We start from the raw sequence: 18,704 nt of genomic DNA, 5'->3' as shown, positions 1-18,704 counted from the left end.
CAGCAGAGTAGTTATACTAGCCTATAGCTATGGTACATGATGATTATTTAGATATTTTATTTGCTTGACACCAGAGCCATTTACTTGTATTTACTTGCCATCTGAGCTATTGATTTGCTAAGTATAGATAGTTAATTCGTTCGTGCTTCCTGTTAATGAACACGATCAAATACTGAAGTATAAAGTTTGCTAACGTGTATCCACAATTACTGTTGGCAGCGAGCTCCGTGTTCGATTACTTCTGCTTGTGCTTTGACACTTGTTATCTTGTGGATGTTTTGATCAGTGTAACCGAGAATGGCAATGTTTAGTTCCCCGCTATGAACCTGGATAGTTCTTTGAATGCGGTTTTAACAGAGGACTCAATGACTGTTGTCTCACCCGGTGATGTCACTCCAATTTCCCTTACAGGTTACGATCTAGATCCGATTTCAAGTTTGCAGCCTGCCGATTCTGGGAGCAATCCTGATATTGTCACTGCCGGCGGGCTTAGTAGCGAAGATGCGGAGGAAGGCAGTTCTGCACCTGCTGCCTTCATAAATGGTGTACCTGTCACCGTGTCTGTTCAAAATGTTGATGGACAACAGAGGTACTTTCTTAGATCGCTTGCGTGATTATTACAATAGACTGTTGTAGCAGAAATACAATTAGCTAGCAGATTCAAAAACGTTAGCTTGATCAAAAGCTGTTCAGATGCTACTGTATCTCGTTAACTAGCAAAACAACTAGGCTAATGCAAAACATTTATTAATAATTATTACGTGTTAATGAGGGGATTCCTATTGTACATTCGACTGACTATTCATTTTTGTCTTAACTGGACGCCTTTCAGATGCAAGTTTTGTTTTACGTTTTGATTTTAATTTACGTCTGCTTGCTTTACCAATTCACTTTCGCAGGATAGTCTGTGTCGCGACAGATGGTAGTGGTGGCTCTGTGTCATATGTGGGACAACTCACTACGGAGGCCAGTCTCGACTTTCAGACAGAAGGTATGACATTGAGCCTTTCATTAGCTCATTTCTGTTTAATCCCCTTCCCCGTTTAAAATGTGTAGATGAAAAACCTCTTCTCCTCCCTCCTGGTCTCTTGCAGTGGTAGGTTGGTAGGTATACAATACCTTTGTAAAAGTCTTCAGCTCAATATGAATCACACTGTTACGCAAATTTGTAGGGAATTCCTTAAGGTATGATACCAAATACAATTTATTTAACTATTGATCTTCTTGGACACTTTATTTTCAGCTTTGCTCAAGAGATTTAACCTGAATTGTGTCTGCAAATATCCACCTGCTTAAAGAGGTTTGTAATGGAAAGCAGGCTAAACTTTTTCTTGGATCTCATAAAGATGCTATACCAAGTTGCATGAGGCTCATTTAACCGTCTTTACTTTCATTCAAACAGAGGCCATATAAGATTTCCAGAGAAATGTCTTACAGTCATCTACCTGTTAGTTGATCCACTGATTAAAGGAGTGCAATGCATGCACTCTCCTGCTTTGATTTTATTGGCTGCTCAGGTGTCAGATTGTGGGTACGAGTAGAGGGGTTATTGATACTGGAGTGTATGTTAAAGGTGAACTTCAGCCTGTCAGATTGAGTGCAGTGTCTGGTTTCCGCAAGCCCCCTCAATATTATCAATCATGTGAAATCCACACCCTCTCCTAAGTGGATGTTCCAGAATGGCCTGGCACAAATACATTAAAAAATGTAAACTGTAACTAACTGAGTAGTTTTAATGGCTTTTATTTATCAATGTTATTAGTGGTTTATTATTTATGGTTTGATGATGTAAAAAATTGATACAATGAACAGAGGGAAACTCCAGCCATTTCATACTGTTGCTTTGAACTATAGAACTGCGACCCTCCCTGGGTTCTGAGAACTGGGCCGTCACTAGTGTCGTGAAAGCTGGGGACGGCTTTAGGGGCCCACAACTGGAGAGGGCAAACAAAAATTCCAGTATGATGGGGCCCAGAGCAATATTCGTTCAGGGGGGCCAGAAATCCTAGCTCTGACCCTGTCTGTGACACCACTGCTGGCCTTAAGTAACACTTGTGTGTGTGTGTGTGTGTGTGTGTGTGTGTGTGTGTGTGCGTGTGTGTCTGTGTGTCTGTGTGTCTGTGTGTCTGTGTCTGTGTCTGTGTCTGTATGTATGTGTGTGTGTCTATGATGTGTCTGTGTGTGTGTCTGTATGTATGTCTGTGTGTGTCTGTGTGTGTCTGTGTGTGTGTGTGTGTGTGTGTGTCTCTGTGTCTGTGTGTGTCTGTGATGTGTCTGTGTGTGTGTGTGTGTGTGTGTGTGTGTGTCTGTGATGTGTCTGTGTGTGTCTGTGTGTTATGTTCCCAGTACCCCCGCAGCCCTTACTGGCCGATGATGAGGTGCCTCCACTGCCCCCAGGGGCCGAGCTGCTCTCCGTCCACCCCCAGCCCACACCCCTGCAGCACCTGGAGCCCCTGGAGCCCCTGGAGCCCCTGCACCCCTGTCTCCTACTGGAGGCTGAGCCAGAACCCAGGGACCAGGACACAGAGGAGCCCAAGGTAGTGACTCAGCTTCGGCACAGAGCAGCAAGATGCTCACTGTATGCGCACACCTTGTCTTCCTGATGCATCAATCTGTTCCTTAACCTCTCTGTTTTTTGGTTATCATTATCATTTCATTATTATTTGAGTATCATCTGCTTGACTTAAATGGGCACAGCACTCTTGAGTTCAGAACAGACACTAAAGCCACACAGTTAGCTGGATTCACTGAGACTTCAGAGATTCTAAATGTCAAAATATTGTTTGGGTGGAACACTTAACAAAAGAAGTTGCTGTATAGTAATCCCAGCAGGCAGGATTCCTGCACCCTTCCCTATTTGAGGAGTGAATGTGCTGTCAGGAGCACTTCCAGTGGCTGTTATCCGTCCGTTTATAGTCCTGTTTAGCATTCAGGGTGCTTGTCTTCAGTCTTACCTAGAAAATGTCAACCCCCCTTACTTGGGCTGAAGTATAGTTGGGCTGAATTAGTCAGACAGTTTTTTCTTTCAAGCAAAACTTCCTGTGTGACAAGCTCCTCTTCTTCTTTGGGAGAAGTTGGGGAAAATCCTCTCTTCCCTCAGCTCTCTGTCTCTGTCTCTCTGTCTCTCTTTTTCTTTCTCTCTTTCTCTTTCTATCTCTCGCTTTCTCTCTTTTTCTCTCTCTCCCTCTCTCTGGGCCTGCTTGCTATCGGATGACATCCATTTGTCCGTTTCCGTAGAAACGGAAAGGCGGCTGGCCGAAGGGGAAGAAGAGGAAGCCGCAGAGGGAGTTCTCTGCGCCGCGCGCACCAACCACAGGGTGAGCAGGAGGGCGAGAGAAAGTACACAGAAGTGCTCAGCCTGGTTATTTCAGTGCTTCCCCTAATCCGCCCTCCCTCCCTCCCTCCCTCCCTCCGTGCCCAGGTACGTGATCTTTGTGAACGAGAGGAAGGTCCAGCTGAAGTCGGAGAACCCAGTCCTCCCCTTCACCGAGATCACCAAGATGCTGGGCGTCCAGTGGTCTCAGCTCTCCATGGAGGAGAAGCAGGTCTGCTTCCTGTTTCCCTTTATTAGAACTATTAGAGCTTTTACTTTTCACGTTAAGCAACCTGCATTAAGCACAGCGGATTTAATTGTAGTTTGAGCATGCTGTTCTTGGGCAATTAACTCCCATTTTTTATACTTAAGTGCGATAAAATATAGTATTTCCCCCCCAAAAAAAGATTTATTTCTCTTTATTAGAAAAATACTTTACCCTGTCTTCCGTTAGATGTTTTTTCATCCTTGCCCTGTATTAAAGATGTACTGAACCCCTCTGTTACATTTACCCCACCCTATCATGCATTGAGGTTTATTCTACCCTTCCCTGTGTTAGATATCTACGTATTCTCCCCGCTCTGTATTTGGGATTTAGATTGACTGTACCCCGATGGTCTCTGTTAGATATTTACTGTATCCCGTTTGCAGTTTTGACAGTGAGAGAAACAGTAACTAACACACCGTTGATGTTTCCACACTGTTTGAGCAGAAGTACAACAACGAGGCTGAGACGGACAAGCAGCGTTACATCAGGGAGCTGATCGCCTACCAGAACACCGAGGCCTACAGAGACTTCCTGAGGAGGAAGGCCCTCAACAAAGTCAAGGATCTCTGCAGCACCGAGGGTGAGAGACCCGGGCAGATCAGCCCGGCTACAGTTCCGATCGTGGGTCTTCCGGAAAAATCTGTGGGTGGACTGGGGTAGGGGTATGCTGGGTATGCCCCGGGCACCTAGGGCACCCAGGACACCAGGGTGTGCCTCCGCCAGAGGCATACACACGGCACAAAGTGAGACAAGTGCTCAATGGTTCTAATGCATAAAAAATGGTCCGTGGAACAGCCGTCTTGGCTGGTCTCACAGTTCATATTGCGTATAAAAAGTACATCTTTTGTGTGGTTTCAGGTATGCTGTGCGATGAAGCTGAGCTTGAAAATGAAGTCTTCACACTGTCGCAGATGGACGTGAGTATGGACTGGCAAGCGTGAGACAAGCATAGCTTATTTTTAGACAATGGTACAGGAATGTAGCCCATTTTAAACAAAAGTTAAAACGCATATCAAAGCATATAGAACACATATCCATAATGTAAAGCAGTGGTTCCCAAACTCGGTCCTGCGGCCTCACGTGTGTATGCTGGTTTTTGTTCCAACCAAAAAATTAACTGTTAATTTTTCTTAATTAAATGCTTTTCATGTTCAGAGCAATTACTTACCCTCTTAAACCACATTTTGTCAGACATAGCTAAGCATGCCATGTAGAACAAAACTCCCATGTATATATTGTGCTATATTACAAACAGTTGCACCAAAAGAGGTAAAATCTTTTAATTAAATGATTGACTGATCAAAAGGCTCTTAGGTTGCTGTACATATGGGTTTAATTTATTTCATAATTAAATGTATCAACAGAATGCAGGTTTGGCATGTTATCATTTGCATTATCTGCCAGCTCGTTAGTTTTAGTGGCCAGGTGTCCACAATTTCACCAATTAGGGGCCTATTGATTCACCCCAGTCTTTATTTTAATTAGTTAAAAATAAGAAAAATAAAACTTTGGGATTGCAATTGTGGTTGGAACGAAAGCCAGCATACACCAGAGGTGAATATGAAGAAAGTGAGAAGCTGTTATTGCGCATCTGTCATTCAGAGGTTTCTGGAGACCTGAGGGGTAAAAATGTACGACTAAGCGCGAAGGCTGAAACTGACATTGAGAAGGAGCAGTAAATTTGTGTCTAACGAACACACGGAGCACACAGCCAATCAGAGTGGGTGCCCACTACTCAAGGCACAGTCCTCCTCCTCCCCCTGCTGACATGATGGAATGTCCCCGGACACGTGTATCCTCACGGACACTCACCAGCCTAAAACCCTGTTGCAAGACATCTGTAGTCTGTACACAGACTCATCATATATTATGATATCACGCCTTTCTGTGCTGTATGGTCTATCCATGTATCTGTCTCTCTCCCTATATATCTCAGTATTTATCTGACTATCTCGATATAATATTTATATTCCATATAAATATGGAATCGGCATAATTGGGCATTGATTCCACAGCACTCTGGGTTCAGAACAGACACTCGAACCACATCGTTAGTCGGATTCACCGAGACGTCAGAGTGAAGAGATTCAAGATATGAAAATATTGTTTGGTTGGAACACTAAACGAAAGCAGCAAGCTTCCCGTACACTTTCCGTTGGTGAAATTAATGTGTTGGCATGGAAGCTGACAGTTCCTGCAGGAATGCCGTTTGTGGAATCCGTTTTGGTCGCTGACAAACCGAACGCTTATTTTGAATTCTAATAATATTCTTCCCTCGAGCCCAGCTCATCTGGGTCCCTTCTAATTTCTCTACAGTTCACATATGGCAGCCAAGTTTAAGATGGATGGGATTCGCTGTGTCCTTAAAACTGCTGATGTGAGCTGAACTGAGAAAGTGTTGGTATTTGCGATTTACGAGTGTAGCGGTAGCTAATCGTGGGAGAATCTCTGTGGCTGTTTGTCTCCTTGTCCATGCAGAGCTGCATCGCATTACTGGAGGTATTTAGCAGAAGCTCTTATCCAGAGAGATTTATACACCACCTATCATTAATTTAATGTAATCCATTTTATATTGCTGGATATTTTTTCAGGTTAAGTCACTTGGTCAAGGATACAATGGCAGTGCTGTAACCTACAACCTTGAAGCTACAAGCCCAATTCCCTAACCCTTATGCACTGCACCTGCACAGAGTACAGAGGATCCTAAACTTAGGCTGAGAAATGTTGACAGTTCCCGTGTCGTTTGCTCATGCGTTTTTACCATTAACTCCCATGTATTAAAAATGAATTTGCGATAGTGAAGTACCCCCCAACCAAAAATGTAAGTAAAGAATCTACCTTTAGTGGAATGTTCCTTTAAACGTTTTACAGAAAAAGGAACACCTTGGACGTTTTCACGACCAAGCTACTGATTTCTAAATGCAGAATGTGTGTGAGTTTCTCAGCGCTGTGTCTCCCTCTCCCAGGGAGATGAGAACAGCGATCTGTACTGCCGCACCTGTAACCAGTACTTCAGCTCTCTACACAACAAGAAGGAGCACCTGCTCGGCAAGCAACACCTGCTGACGCTCACAGGTCAGTAGGGCTGTCCACTGGAACAAAAAATATTCTATTGTAAATATTGTAATATTGAATTCAGTTTTGAGTTTTTATTATATTTTAATATTTATTGGAAAATATGCATAATTATTGAATTGCCATAAACTCTCTCTCTCTCTCTCTCTCTCTCTCTCCACAAACTGTTCTCTCTGGCATTTCTCCCAGGGCATCCTTGAAAAAGAGAAACGTGGTTAAATAAAGGATTAGCATAGAATGCTTTTATGTGCTTCCTGTTATGCATGTTCTATCCGCAAGGGGGCGCAAGAAGGCCATAAAGACAATGGAAAGTAACGTGAAGATTTTACATAAATTGGCCCGTAACAAAACAAAAAGCATGGTTGATTAACCCTTATTTGCAGGGTAAATTGATTGAAAGTGTTATTGTTTGTAACAATGGCCTGAAGTAAACAAAAAACTACACTAAAGTCAATAAATAGTCTAGATTGTGACAGCTCTACAAATGAAAATGAAGAGGAGAGAAAGTATGTATGCCTCTCCTGAATCACCTTCGCCTGTTCTATCTGGTCCACACAGATTTTGGGATTTATTTTGAGCACCCCTTTTTAACATTTAGGGCTGGTGGCCATGCTACCACTGTGGAAATCATGTCATGTATGTTCACCACCATTAGGTGGCAGTGTTTGTGCAAGAATTCTACAGCAGCAGATATCGATTAGCTTCTGGTTATGGTTCCTGTGTAAATGCAGTGGTCATGGACAGTTATGCTAGTAAAATTAGCCTTATTTTTTAATAGTGATAACATTGTGGATAGTTTTACCACATGTATGGCTGAGATTTTGTCAGCGCTCTGCTGGAGGAAACACGGATAAGGACCGCATACACAAGGACTATCAGTCTTTCTTTCGTTCTGTGTCTCAAACCTGCAAGCCCAACTGTCTCTATCTCCTTCTCCCTACTGTCCCTTCCACTTTAAACTCTCACCTGCTGTAATCTGAGCGGTGAACTGACCCCTTGTTCACGAGTAGATAATCCTTGTTTAATAGTCTTATTAGATGCAGAACGGCATGTCTGGACGCCTCGCCCTGTTTACTATGCTCTGTCTGCACTGCTATGAGAATGCACCTGCAACCAACCAGGGAGCATTATAGATGAACATATATATACTCCACCGGTAAAGGTCTCCATGGCCCTGTTAATTTTTATATGCTACAAGCCACGCAGCACATCACCAGCATGTCTCCCTGTCAGCAGCTAATAACATGTAGCTGCCTGGTCAGTATCAAGGGGGTGCTATATCCTGGTCATATCTGGCTGGTAACATAGCCCCAACTCGGAAAAATCCATGTAGAAACTGGTTATCCTTACTCAAAGTCTTGCAGTGTTATTTTCCTGACAAATATACTCTGATGTGTAAAGTCTGTGCAAATTCCAGTGCGTTTGCTAATAAAACGACGGTCAGTTACATTCTCTGATAAATCACGATTATTGTGTTGGTGGGCCTCCAAGTGGAGCCAATGGTTGAAGGCCCGCTCAATCACTGACCTAACACTGGCCCAAAGTCAGCAGAACCAACCGTATCACGGGAAGCCTCTCACATGGTTTCCCTTTCCAGGAGGGAACGGTTGAAACCACAGACTTGGCTGCTCAGTGGTCCGTACACTGATAAACTGACAAGCAAAGCAGGGCTGAAGTCGGGAGTGCTGCTGCTAATGACTGCCGCTCGTTTCCCCAGAGGAGTTCGAGAAGGAGAGCGGCAGCCAGCGGAAAGCGCCGGAGCCTGAGGAAGACCCGGATGAAGACGAGGAAGAGGAGGATGATGAGGACAGGGAGCTAGCCCGGCTCTGCAGCCTCACCTCTCTGGACCTCAGCAGCCTGGAGGAGCTGCTCCTTCGACAGGTCAACCGTAGGTGTCCCGGTCTTAACACCAGCACACGCAACACAAATATACTGACCATTAACACAGGCTACATTACATTACATTATTGGCATTTGGCAGACCCTCTTATCCAGAGTGACGTACAGTTGATTAGACTAAGCAGGAGACAATCCTCCCCTGGAGCAATGCAGGGTTAAGGGCCTTGCTCAAGGGCCCAACGGCTGTGCGGATCTTATTGTGGCTACACCGGGATTGGAACCACCGACCTTGCGTGTCCCAGTCCCAGTGTCCCAGTCATTTACCTTAACCACTACGCTACAGGCCACCCCATCAAGAGATGGTGATTTGCGTACTAAACGCTAGCTCGCTAACCAGTAATGCACTGACTGCTAAGATAATGGTAGCAAGCGCTACCAACATACTGTAAGGAAACGCACTGACTTCTACCAAACCGTCTGGTAACCCACTGACATTCATTGCTTCGTAATGTATAGTACTGACCGCTAATGTTCTGCTGCTCGCTCCCTAACTCATTAACAGTTAACATATTGACCACATGCATATCAGTGGCAAACAGGCACACACAAGTTTCAGGTCAGTGTTGTACTGTGGGTCACATACTGTACCCTGTAGATGTAGACGGGGATGACGCACGTGAGGTTTTTCTGTATATCTTACAACTCTGCATTATTTGTTGACTGAACTGATGCACCTACTCCGTGACCTACTTTGTGTAGTTTTTGCATAGTGCCAAAGTAAGCAGCTGGGTTGTTATCACGGGCTTTCAGATGAAGCACTGGGCTCAAAGGAAGGGCTGTGTTTTATGCATGCAGAGGAATGTGTGTGTGTGTGTGCGGGTGTGCGTGTATGTGCGTTTCGTCGGAAAGCTGTAGCCTCACTCCGTTAGAGCAGACGAAGGCTTTTCATGATCTAGTGTAAGCTGTCAGATGTGGTCACATACATTTAGCTCAGAGGAGAGACGGAGAGTGACAGAGTTGGAATAAAGGATAGAGACGGATGGCAGTGATGGAGAGAGTTTTCTGTGAGGTATGACATGAGAGCATATAGTAATGTGAGCAATGTGTGGTTTATATAGCTGATTCACGGCTGGTATTCTCATTATGATGGGAGTTGTTAACTCATTTGCATAATGTAATCAGCTATGCGCGCACGCTTTTAATTACCAGCTGTAAGCGTGTTTTAATCATTGTTTGAGTGGAAAGCCTGATTTTACAGAAGTTCGGTAAAGTGCTGCAGACTGTGCTGTAACCTTACACATTTTCCCCATGTTCCTTAGTAAGCTGGGCTTATGAATAGAAATTTAGCACTGCCAGAAGCTCAGTGGAACGAGAGAGAGAGAGAGAGAGAGTGGAGGGGAGAGAGCGGGAGAGAGAGAGAGAGAAAGCGAGAAAGCGAGAGAGAGCATACACAGCACAAACACTCACACACAGACATAGACACAGCACACAGTCTCGCAGGAACACACACGCTTGTGTGCTCTTAATCCGTTTTATGAGCGAACGCGTGCACGTGTGAGCGCAGACGCACGGACACTCACACACAGGGACACACGCGCTCGTGTGCTTGTAATCTGGTTTATGAGCACACATACACAACACATACACAACACAAACACTCACACACAGGCACATACACAACACAAACACTCACACACAGGCACATACACAGCACAGACACTCACACACAGGCACATACACAGCACAAACACTCACACACAGGTACATACACCGCACAGACACTCACACACAGGCACATACACAACACAAACACTCACACACAGACACTCACACACAGGGACACACACTCACACACAGGCACATACACAACACAAACACTCACACACAGACACTCACACACAGGGACACACACTCACACACAGGCACATACACAGCACAAACACTCACACACAGGTACATACACCGCACAGACACTCACACACAGGCACATACACAGCACCAACACTCACACACTCACACACAGGCACATTCACAGCACAGACACTCACACATAGGCACATACACAGCACAGACACTCACACACAGGCACATACACAGCACAAACACTCACACACACTCCCACACAGGCACATTCACCGCACAAACACTCACACACAGGTACATACACAGCACCAACACTCACACACTCACACACAGGCACATTCACAGCACAGACACTCACACACAGGGACACACACTCACACACAGGCACATACACCGCACAAACACTCACACACAGGCACATACACAGCACAGACACTCGCACACAGGCACATTCACAGCACAGACACTCACACACAGGCACATACACAGCACAAACACTCACACACAGGTACATACACAGCACAAACACTCACACACAGGCACATTCACAGCACAAACACTCACACACAGGTACATACACAGCACCAACACTCACACACTCACACACAGGCACATTCACAGCACAGACACTCACACACAGGGACACACACTCACACACAGGCACATACACAGCACAAACACTCGCACACAGGCACATTCACAGCACAGACACTCACACACAGGCACATACACAGCACAAACACTCACACACACTCACACACAGGCACATACACCGCACAAACACTCACACACAGGTACATACACCGCACAGACACTCACACACAGGCACATTCACAGCACAGACACTCACACACAGGGACACACACAGCACCAACACTCACACACTCACACACAGGCACATTCACAGCACAGACACTCACACACAGGGACACACACTCACACACAGGCACATACACAGCACAAACACTCGCACACAGGCACATTCACAGCACAGACACTCACACACAGGCACATACACAGCACAAACACTCACACACACTCACACACAGGCACATACACCGCACAAACACTCACACACAGGTACATACACCGCACAGACACTCACACACAGGCACATTCACAGCACAGACACTCACACACAGGGACACACACACACTCACACACACAGCACAAACACTCACACAGAAACACACACGCTCGTGCGCTCTTAATCTGGTTTATGGGTAGAGTAGGGCACAGCCTGGGGACTGCTGTCCAGAGACCGGCTCTCACATCGCCGCTCTTTCCGCTGCTTGATTGGCTGCGTTGGCAGTTTTTCGCGGAAATGACGAGGCCCAAATGATGGCTGCGATAACGCTGGCGTACAGAGGTGGGCTGCAGTGGCGTTCACGTGATAGGCCGGATTGCTTCCTGATGCCATTTCACTGCTCAGGCTAATGGGGAAAATGCTAAGTTCTTTCCCCATATATACACAGAATGCAAAGAGCAACGTAATGACTACAGTGAAACTGTGTGCTACGGGAGCTGTAAAGAGCTACTTGGGTATTGTATTACCTGGTTATTCCTGTCCAAATGAGTGGCATGTACAGCTTCGGACATGTTTGGGCACTGGGTGAAAGAAATATGACATTGTTTTTATAGAAAACTGTGTGTCAGCAGAGTGGCTAGGGACAGGCGCCGTGTAAAATGCTCTTTAATGAACATCAGCTGTTTCTCTGGTGGAAAGCTCAGAATTGCAGTAGTATTGTAGGATTTCAGGTCGAGGAGGCAGTGTGGTATAATGGTTAGGGGACCACGCTTATAACTCAAAGGTTATTTGTCCAATTTCTAGGCGTTGCACTGGCATTACTGTACCTTGAACAAGGTACTTGACCTTGATTACCTCAGCAAACTGTATACGTGGACTGTACAATATGTGTCTTCTTAATGCTGACATTTAGTGTAATGGAATGTAAGTGGGTAGAAAGCTTGTATCTGGGTACGTTGTGAGCTGAGAATTCGAATGTTCTAGCTGCGTTCTGAGAGTTTTACTTACTCATTACTTGGTTCCTGTGATTGATGAAAAAACACCCAACAGACCCCCTCCCTAGAAGAGTGGACCCCAGGTCCTGTGTAATGGGAGCGTCAGCTCCGCCCTCTTTACCGTTCGGCCGTTTCAGCGACACCCCGCACGTGCCGCTCACGTGGAGTAACGTTTTCCCCTCCCCTGTGTCCTGGCAGTGCGAGAGTTTGAGCTCCAGGAGCTGAGACACAACTTGGACCGAGAGAGGACAAGGCAGGAGCGTCTGAACTCTGAGCTGCAGCAGCTGCAGGTACAGAACCAGTCCGGTCTGAGATGCGTCTCCTGTGGGTTCAAACTAACAGTGGTTACCTTCTGAGATTTATTAAGCCTCTGGTGCCAAGACACCAATTTCCCCATGAAGTCCATTCATAAATATGAATCTACCCTTGTGAAATGATACTACTTTCAACAGTTTCAAATGTTCTTCACTCTCTAGGGACCAACCAAGATTTTCATTCCTATTCATCCCTTCAAGGTATCCAGTGTGCATGCTCTGGTACCAAAAAAGCTCCAGTGCACATTCTCTGATTAAAAAAATAAAATAAAAAAACCCATAGTCAAACATGGCACCCTCCATGAACTGGCTTCATGCGCCATTGAGCAGCTCCCATAGGAATCCATGGAACCCGTAAGCAGAAGCTGGCTTCAGTTCGTCTACACTATGTCTCGATGGGTGCAAGCGTTGTTTGCACCCATACAGTAAATACTGATCACAGACAGTAGTGGGGTTACACCAAGGCTATAAAGCTGTGACCGGTACAAACACAAAGTACAGTTTCCTGTTCAAATATTAATATTTATCTTGGCGCTTAAAAAAAACGTAAATCACACTCTCAGTTTACGCTCGCACCCAAAAATAATTCCAACTAGATTTAATAACGCAAATGGAGCGGTTGGAAGCATTAGCATATATGCCCGGTAACGTACTTATTTGAGATGGTATTCTCATGTTAATGTGTAACCGCTAAATGAGGAATTAAGCCAATTAACCTAGGGAACGTCTCCTGATGTGGCTCTGTTGCCTGGTTACGGACATGTCGGGGAGCGTTCGGGTTTAACACGCCGCAGAAGAGCCTTTCAGGGGCGCACATTTACGGCCAGCTGCTCGCAGATACTCACAGCGAGACAGAAATGTGCGCAGATTGAATAGGCTGCGACCTATTCATCGGAGCGATTATTTCACCCATTGTTTAACCGTGACATGGCGCTCTTTTGCTTGCTCAGTCCGTAGCTGTCACGAACTTACAGTTCGCTACCAGGACGGTGGACACATTTATTTAGCAGTGAATACGTGGCCTTTGTACTGTTGTGTGTCCATAGAGAACTGCCGCATGGGCCACGTGGAAAAGAAATCGATGACATTACAGGTTTTTGCTCCACTTTTTTTACATAAATTGTTTGTATTGCTTTTGCGATAAGTGTTTTGTTTTGAGGGGTTTTTTTTCCCATCCCTATCTTCATGTTTTCTCAAGTCCAAAACAGAAATACGCAAATCCCTGTGTCCTATATGAGGCACAGTGTTTTTCCATGCGATTCTGTCCTCACCTCATTCAATATTAGACGGTAAAACGGTTAAAATAGATAGTGAGTGGGCGGAGACAAACTCCCGCTTCAGATACGAGCACTATCTCTCACACGAGCGCTGCAGGAGGTGTCAGACAGACCGTGGTGACGGGCTGTGTTAAAGAGGCCTTCGCTGTGTCCTGTGCGCCTTGCAGAAGAGGAAGATGAGTCTGGAGGCGGAGCTGCAGGACCTGAGGGAGAGTGGGCCAACGCTGGAGTCTCAGCTGCACTGTCTCAAGATGGTTCCTCTGCTCTTCCAGTTCCACATCCAGATCATAGACACCGGTGAGTATGGGAGCGATGCACTCCGCTCCTGGCGGAAAAACTGTGCTCGCTATATACCCCAAAAGCCGGCACTCATCCACCCTCCGACGCTATAATCTGTCCTACAAGCCAACACCCGTAATGACAAACCACCGTCAAAACCAAGGTCAATACCCGCCTTACAATCCAACGCCTATCTACCATCATACAAACAAGTCACAATCTGCCCTGAAACCAAAAACCGATCATTGTATAAATCGTGATCAATTTCTTCTCTACAACCCGATACCTATCTACTGTATTAAAAACTATGGTTACCGTATATCACAGTCCAGTGTCAATCCTGTACCGTATCCATATACCGTACATGAAGATCATTATCTGAAAAGCAGCACAAGTGTACTTAATGAAAACCATGGTCACTAAGTATGATGGTGGCATAGTGCTGAAGTGTGTCAGTCAGACTGAAGTCATTAATGAACACTAAGATACCACCATGTCCCATTCCTCTGTCTTTTCCTGCTTCAACATTATGCACCCGAGGTTTAGACTTTGGTGCAGATAAAAGAGATGCAGATTAAGTGGTCAAATTCAGGAGAACTGCTGTGTACATGAATACGGATTTGGAGATTAGTGAATTGCTGTTGAAAGTACACCATTATGAAGCAATAAGCCATGTTTCTCAGTTTTCCCTTGGCTCAAATCCAGCTTTGTAAAGGCATTTTTGTTTGTTAATCACTGTGCATGTTATGAGAATTATGAAACCTTAAATGATCCTACAGTTTCTGGACTAAGATGGCTGACATCTTGTGACAGTGCAAGAAGTAGGCCAGATTTTTTTTAATCTCTCTCTCAACTGCAGTCATGACTTCTGGCAGTTGAGGCGTTATCACAAGTTAACCTCAGTAGTCAGTTTCACATAAAAATGGCTCATACTTGCTGCAAAGATTAGAACATTTTGTGTTGTATATCAACAGTACCTTATTGGCCTGCTCAATACTATAGGGAGGGCTTGTCATAGTTTTACTCGCGCTATATGTATGAAACACAACAGATATGTATAATAAGAACGATCCATTTTGTGCTATATTTCACTGTGAAACATAGCATCCAGCGAAGGGAGCTGGGTGAGCATACAGTTAGCATATGTATGGCACAGGTCTCTAACTTCATCCTCCATCCACATTATGCCTGACATAATCCTTTAACAGTGTCCAGGTGTTTAAGTAAGTCTGTATTCACTCCTCAGTAATGGAGCCTGTGCTCTTTTCCTACTAGGACCATAATTGCCTGCTGCGTTTTTTCTACATCAGCCATTGAAGCAATAATGACAGCCCCGGTCTCCAGTCCTGCAGTCTTTCGGTCCAGGGTGCAAAACTGCTACCCGCTGAACTTCAGTCGTGAATTTCGAAAAGGCCCCTTTATGCAAATCTCTCGTTAACTTCACCAGACTGCCAAACTGACAGATTTGCATAATGAAATGGTCTTTGCGCTTCTTTTAGCTAAATGGCTTGGCTTAATTACGCAATGTATCTGAAGCACTCTACAGATCTGACCTTTTCTTTTGTCTAACGATGGAGATAATAATCTGGTAATGGTCTAATGTACCATCAGTAGGACATTATGTCTGGAAGTAGTGACAGTGTGCCTTTTGATTGTATTTGATTTTATACAGTCTCCTTTCATAAAAATGTACTCTTCTGTGACAATGGCTCAGGAGTTTGATTTGTAACTAGATAACTAGAAGGTACACGGTAAACATTTAGCAAACTGGTACATACCTAGTTATGAAAGTAGAAACTAATTAAGGTACGTAAATAAGGCTATTTACTAAAGGGGTGTCTACTAAATTCTTGCGACGACCACAGTTGACACTAGATGCGAATGGGACATTGCTTTCAGTTGCTTGTTCTCAGCTTTATCTGTTGCTGAGACGAACACAGGCAGTGCGTGCTTACCGTGTCATCTCCTGGATGTTACGGAAATAGAGCTCTGATTGAATCAGGACTAAAAATGGCTGAATCAGAGTGCAACATGTGCCTTGGTTTAGCAGGTGGCAACCTGCCCACCCTTACAGTAACTGCCTGGCCCCCTGTCTATGTGCTTTTGCTCTGAGCCAGTAGTATTCTGGTTACAAGCTTCAGGGCCCTACTGCCAGACATCGCTCTACTTTTTTCCTGTTTTCTCTCACACTTTTTTGCTCTCTCATTCCTTTTCTCACTTTTTCTCGATTTCCCTTCCTCTGTCACACAAACCCCTCTGTCCTTCCCTTTCTCTCTTGTGTCTGAATAATTATCTGTGTCCGACGGAAACTGTGTGGCACAGAAACAGGATCTGGCAGAATCTGTCGATTCTCTGATGAAGTAAGGTGTGGTCACTATAGCAACAACAGCACCTCAACACTCTGTCTGGGACAATACGTTCTGAGAGAAGGTTACATAGTCCTCCCATGGTCATGTGACTCGAAAGCATCTCTGCGCTGTGCATCTCTGAGGGATCTCCTGAAGCTTTTTCTGGTTTATGGGAGGCAGGGTGATTCAGGTCTCACATCAGTCCTTTCTCTAGATAGATAACACTGTAGTTAAATTGTAGCAGTGTAAGGAGGTGGCTAGACCGACCAGGAATTCCTGTAGAACGGGGCTTCTCTGTGGTATTAATATTCTTAGACATTTTCTCAGCAGATGGCAGGGGTACAATAGGCTGTGCCCACACAGCTTGGCTACAGTCACAAAATGGCCGCCGTCCACTATTAGTAATCTGACCTTCACTCTGCCACTTGGTTCTCCCAGTGTTTTTTGGTCTGTTTCTGGGTCACCTTCGGCACTGTTTTGTAAACGTACCAAAGAAAAAAAGTCATTGTGCTTTTATAAATGTCCCTTAGAAAATAAGGAGCGCAGTGCTTATGTAAAAAAAATAAAAATAAAAACAAACCCTGCACACACACTTTCTCCTGAAACATAGAACTCGCAGTACTTATTAAATATGTATTATTTGAGCAGTGTTAAAAGAACATGTAAAAGAACAGCATGATGACACAGCCACGCTTGCAGTCCATGTGCAAAATAAATACAAGGGCAACGGAAGGTACAGACAAACATTTCAGTCGGCTCAGACTGCCATCGCCCAAAAAACATCTGTTTTGGTTGGAGGAACGCAGACTGGGGCAGACTGACTCTTGCGGTTTGTTTTTGTTCGTCTGTCTCAAGGTGAAGTGAAGATGGTGGAAGAGCGGACAGGGTGAACGCTGTAAAAACACGGGCGTGGGATTTCCCACGTCGCACACTGCACTGACGCGCTGAACGGGAGACGGGACGGGACGCACTTTACACAGCAGGCCCAGGGAAAGGCTTGACGGCAGCTTTCTACTTTCACTCCTTCCTTCAGTTTGTTCCTCCATTTTGTTTGCTGGCTCTCATTACAGCGGATCGGTTCTTCTCCACGGATCAGTTCTCTGGTTTTTTTACAGTTGAGACTTGATACTGTTGTTCATTCAGGTTTACTTTTAATGTGAAGATGAGTCTTATTATGCTGTAAATACCTGCCTTAAATGGTAACGTACTGTACTACTCTGCATGGGAAAAAAGCTAAAGAAACAAACACTTTAAAAAAAAAAAGACGATCCAGTCGGCTGTAATGTCGCAGCGATGTTGTTTTTGCACTTAACTTGACACTAGAGGTCAACTGCATGCTTATGCACTAAAACCCACATCACTAAATCATCAATGTGATGACGGATATTTTCATTGAGTTTTATTGGTAGATTTTTGTGCTGTAAAATATAATGTTCAATTTTAAATGTAGAGAAACTTTAAAGTAATATTGAGAGATAAATTGCACCTCAGATGTGGTTAGAGAAAATCCAAATTAATACAAAATGTTAGTCATTTTTACCTTTGGAAATTCAGTACATTGTATTATTTTTTATTACTCAAAATGGCCACCCCTTTGAAACCACATTGTTATTTTGTGGGCAAAATTTGTATGCGTGAGATGATCAGTGGAGTTCTTTGGTTTGTATTTGCAAGCTAATGAAAACGTCCAGCACACCTTTGCAGATGCGTTTGCCAGGTGCATCAACCACCTCTGCAAACCATTGGGGGAGGGCGGGGGTCTGCACATTTAAATAGAGAGCAAAATCCATAATTTTGTTAAGTTTGCAGCAGGTTAGATAGGGATAGAGATAGACATTTTTCCCTGGCTGAGACATAAACGACTGCTGATTCAGAGTAACCTTTGTGGTCAGCGTGACCTCAGCTGTTTGGTGCTTTGGCCTCTGTGTAGCCTCTCTAACTAAAAGGATTCTGGGCCTAATTTGCTAATCCTGGGGCTAATGTGCTAATTGTGTTGGAACAATACACATTTCCTAGAATGTCATCTCCTCTGTGTCCAACTGACAGATGTTTTTACCTCATTTGTTCAGATGTAACATTAACAAATAAATGCAAGCTTCCGGATTA

At 44.7% G+C, this 18,704-nt stretch overlaps 1 protein-coding gene across 3 annotated transcripts; it reads left to right on the top strand.

The window, feature by feature from the left end:
• The first annotated feature begins 253 nt into the window (after positions 1-253).
• Positions 254-18,704, top strand: LOC133134986 (TOX high mobility group box family member 3-like). Of its 3 annotated transcripts, XM_061251682.1 has the most exons (12): positions 254-589; positions 900-991; positions 2,347-2,537; positions 3,238-3,317; positions 3,422-3,545; positions 4,026-4,161; positions 4,440-4,498; positions 6,548-6,656; positions 8,374-8,544; positions 12,579-12,670; positions 14,139-14,268; positions 17,454-18,704. In XM_061251682.1, exons 1-12 carry the CDS (start codon positions 321-323, stop codon positions 17,486-17,488), a joined length of 1,488 nt encoding a protein of 495 aa, XP_061107666.1. In that variant the 5' UTR covers positions 254-320; the 3' UTR covers positions 17,489-18,704. The 3 variants fall into 3 exon arrangements, with proteins under 3 accessions (XP_061107666.1, XP_061107667.1, XP_061107669.1); XM_061251683.1 differs by lacking the exon at positions 12,579-12,670; XM_061251685.1 differs by lacking the exons at positions 12,579-12,670; positions 14,139-14,268.

Source organism: Conger conger, chromosome 8 (genome assembly GCF_963514075.1).
Source record: "Conger conger chromosome 8, fConCon1.1, whole genome shotgun sequence".
Classification (NCBI taxonomy): Eukaryota; Metazoa; Chordata; class Actinopteri; order Anguilliformes; family Congridae; genus Conger; species Conger conger.
This window is presented reverse-complemented; position numbering and strand designations above follow the sequence as displayed.

Excerpts from the sequence above, each read along its gene's own strand:
- LOC133134986 (XM_061251682.1), top strand. The coding sequence starts at position 321 with ATGAACCTGGATAGTTCTTTGAATGCGGTTTTAACAGAGGACTCAATG. Across the intron at positions 2,538-3,237 it reads AGGACACAGAGGAGCCCAAG|AAACGGAAAGGCGGCTGGCC; the intron begins GTAGTGACTCAG and ends CCGTTTCCGTAG. Across the intron at positions 6,657-8,373 it reads ACACCTGCTGACGCTCACAG|AGGAGTTCGAGAAGGAGAGC; the intron begins GTCAGTAGGGCT and ends TCGTTTCCCCAG.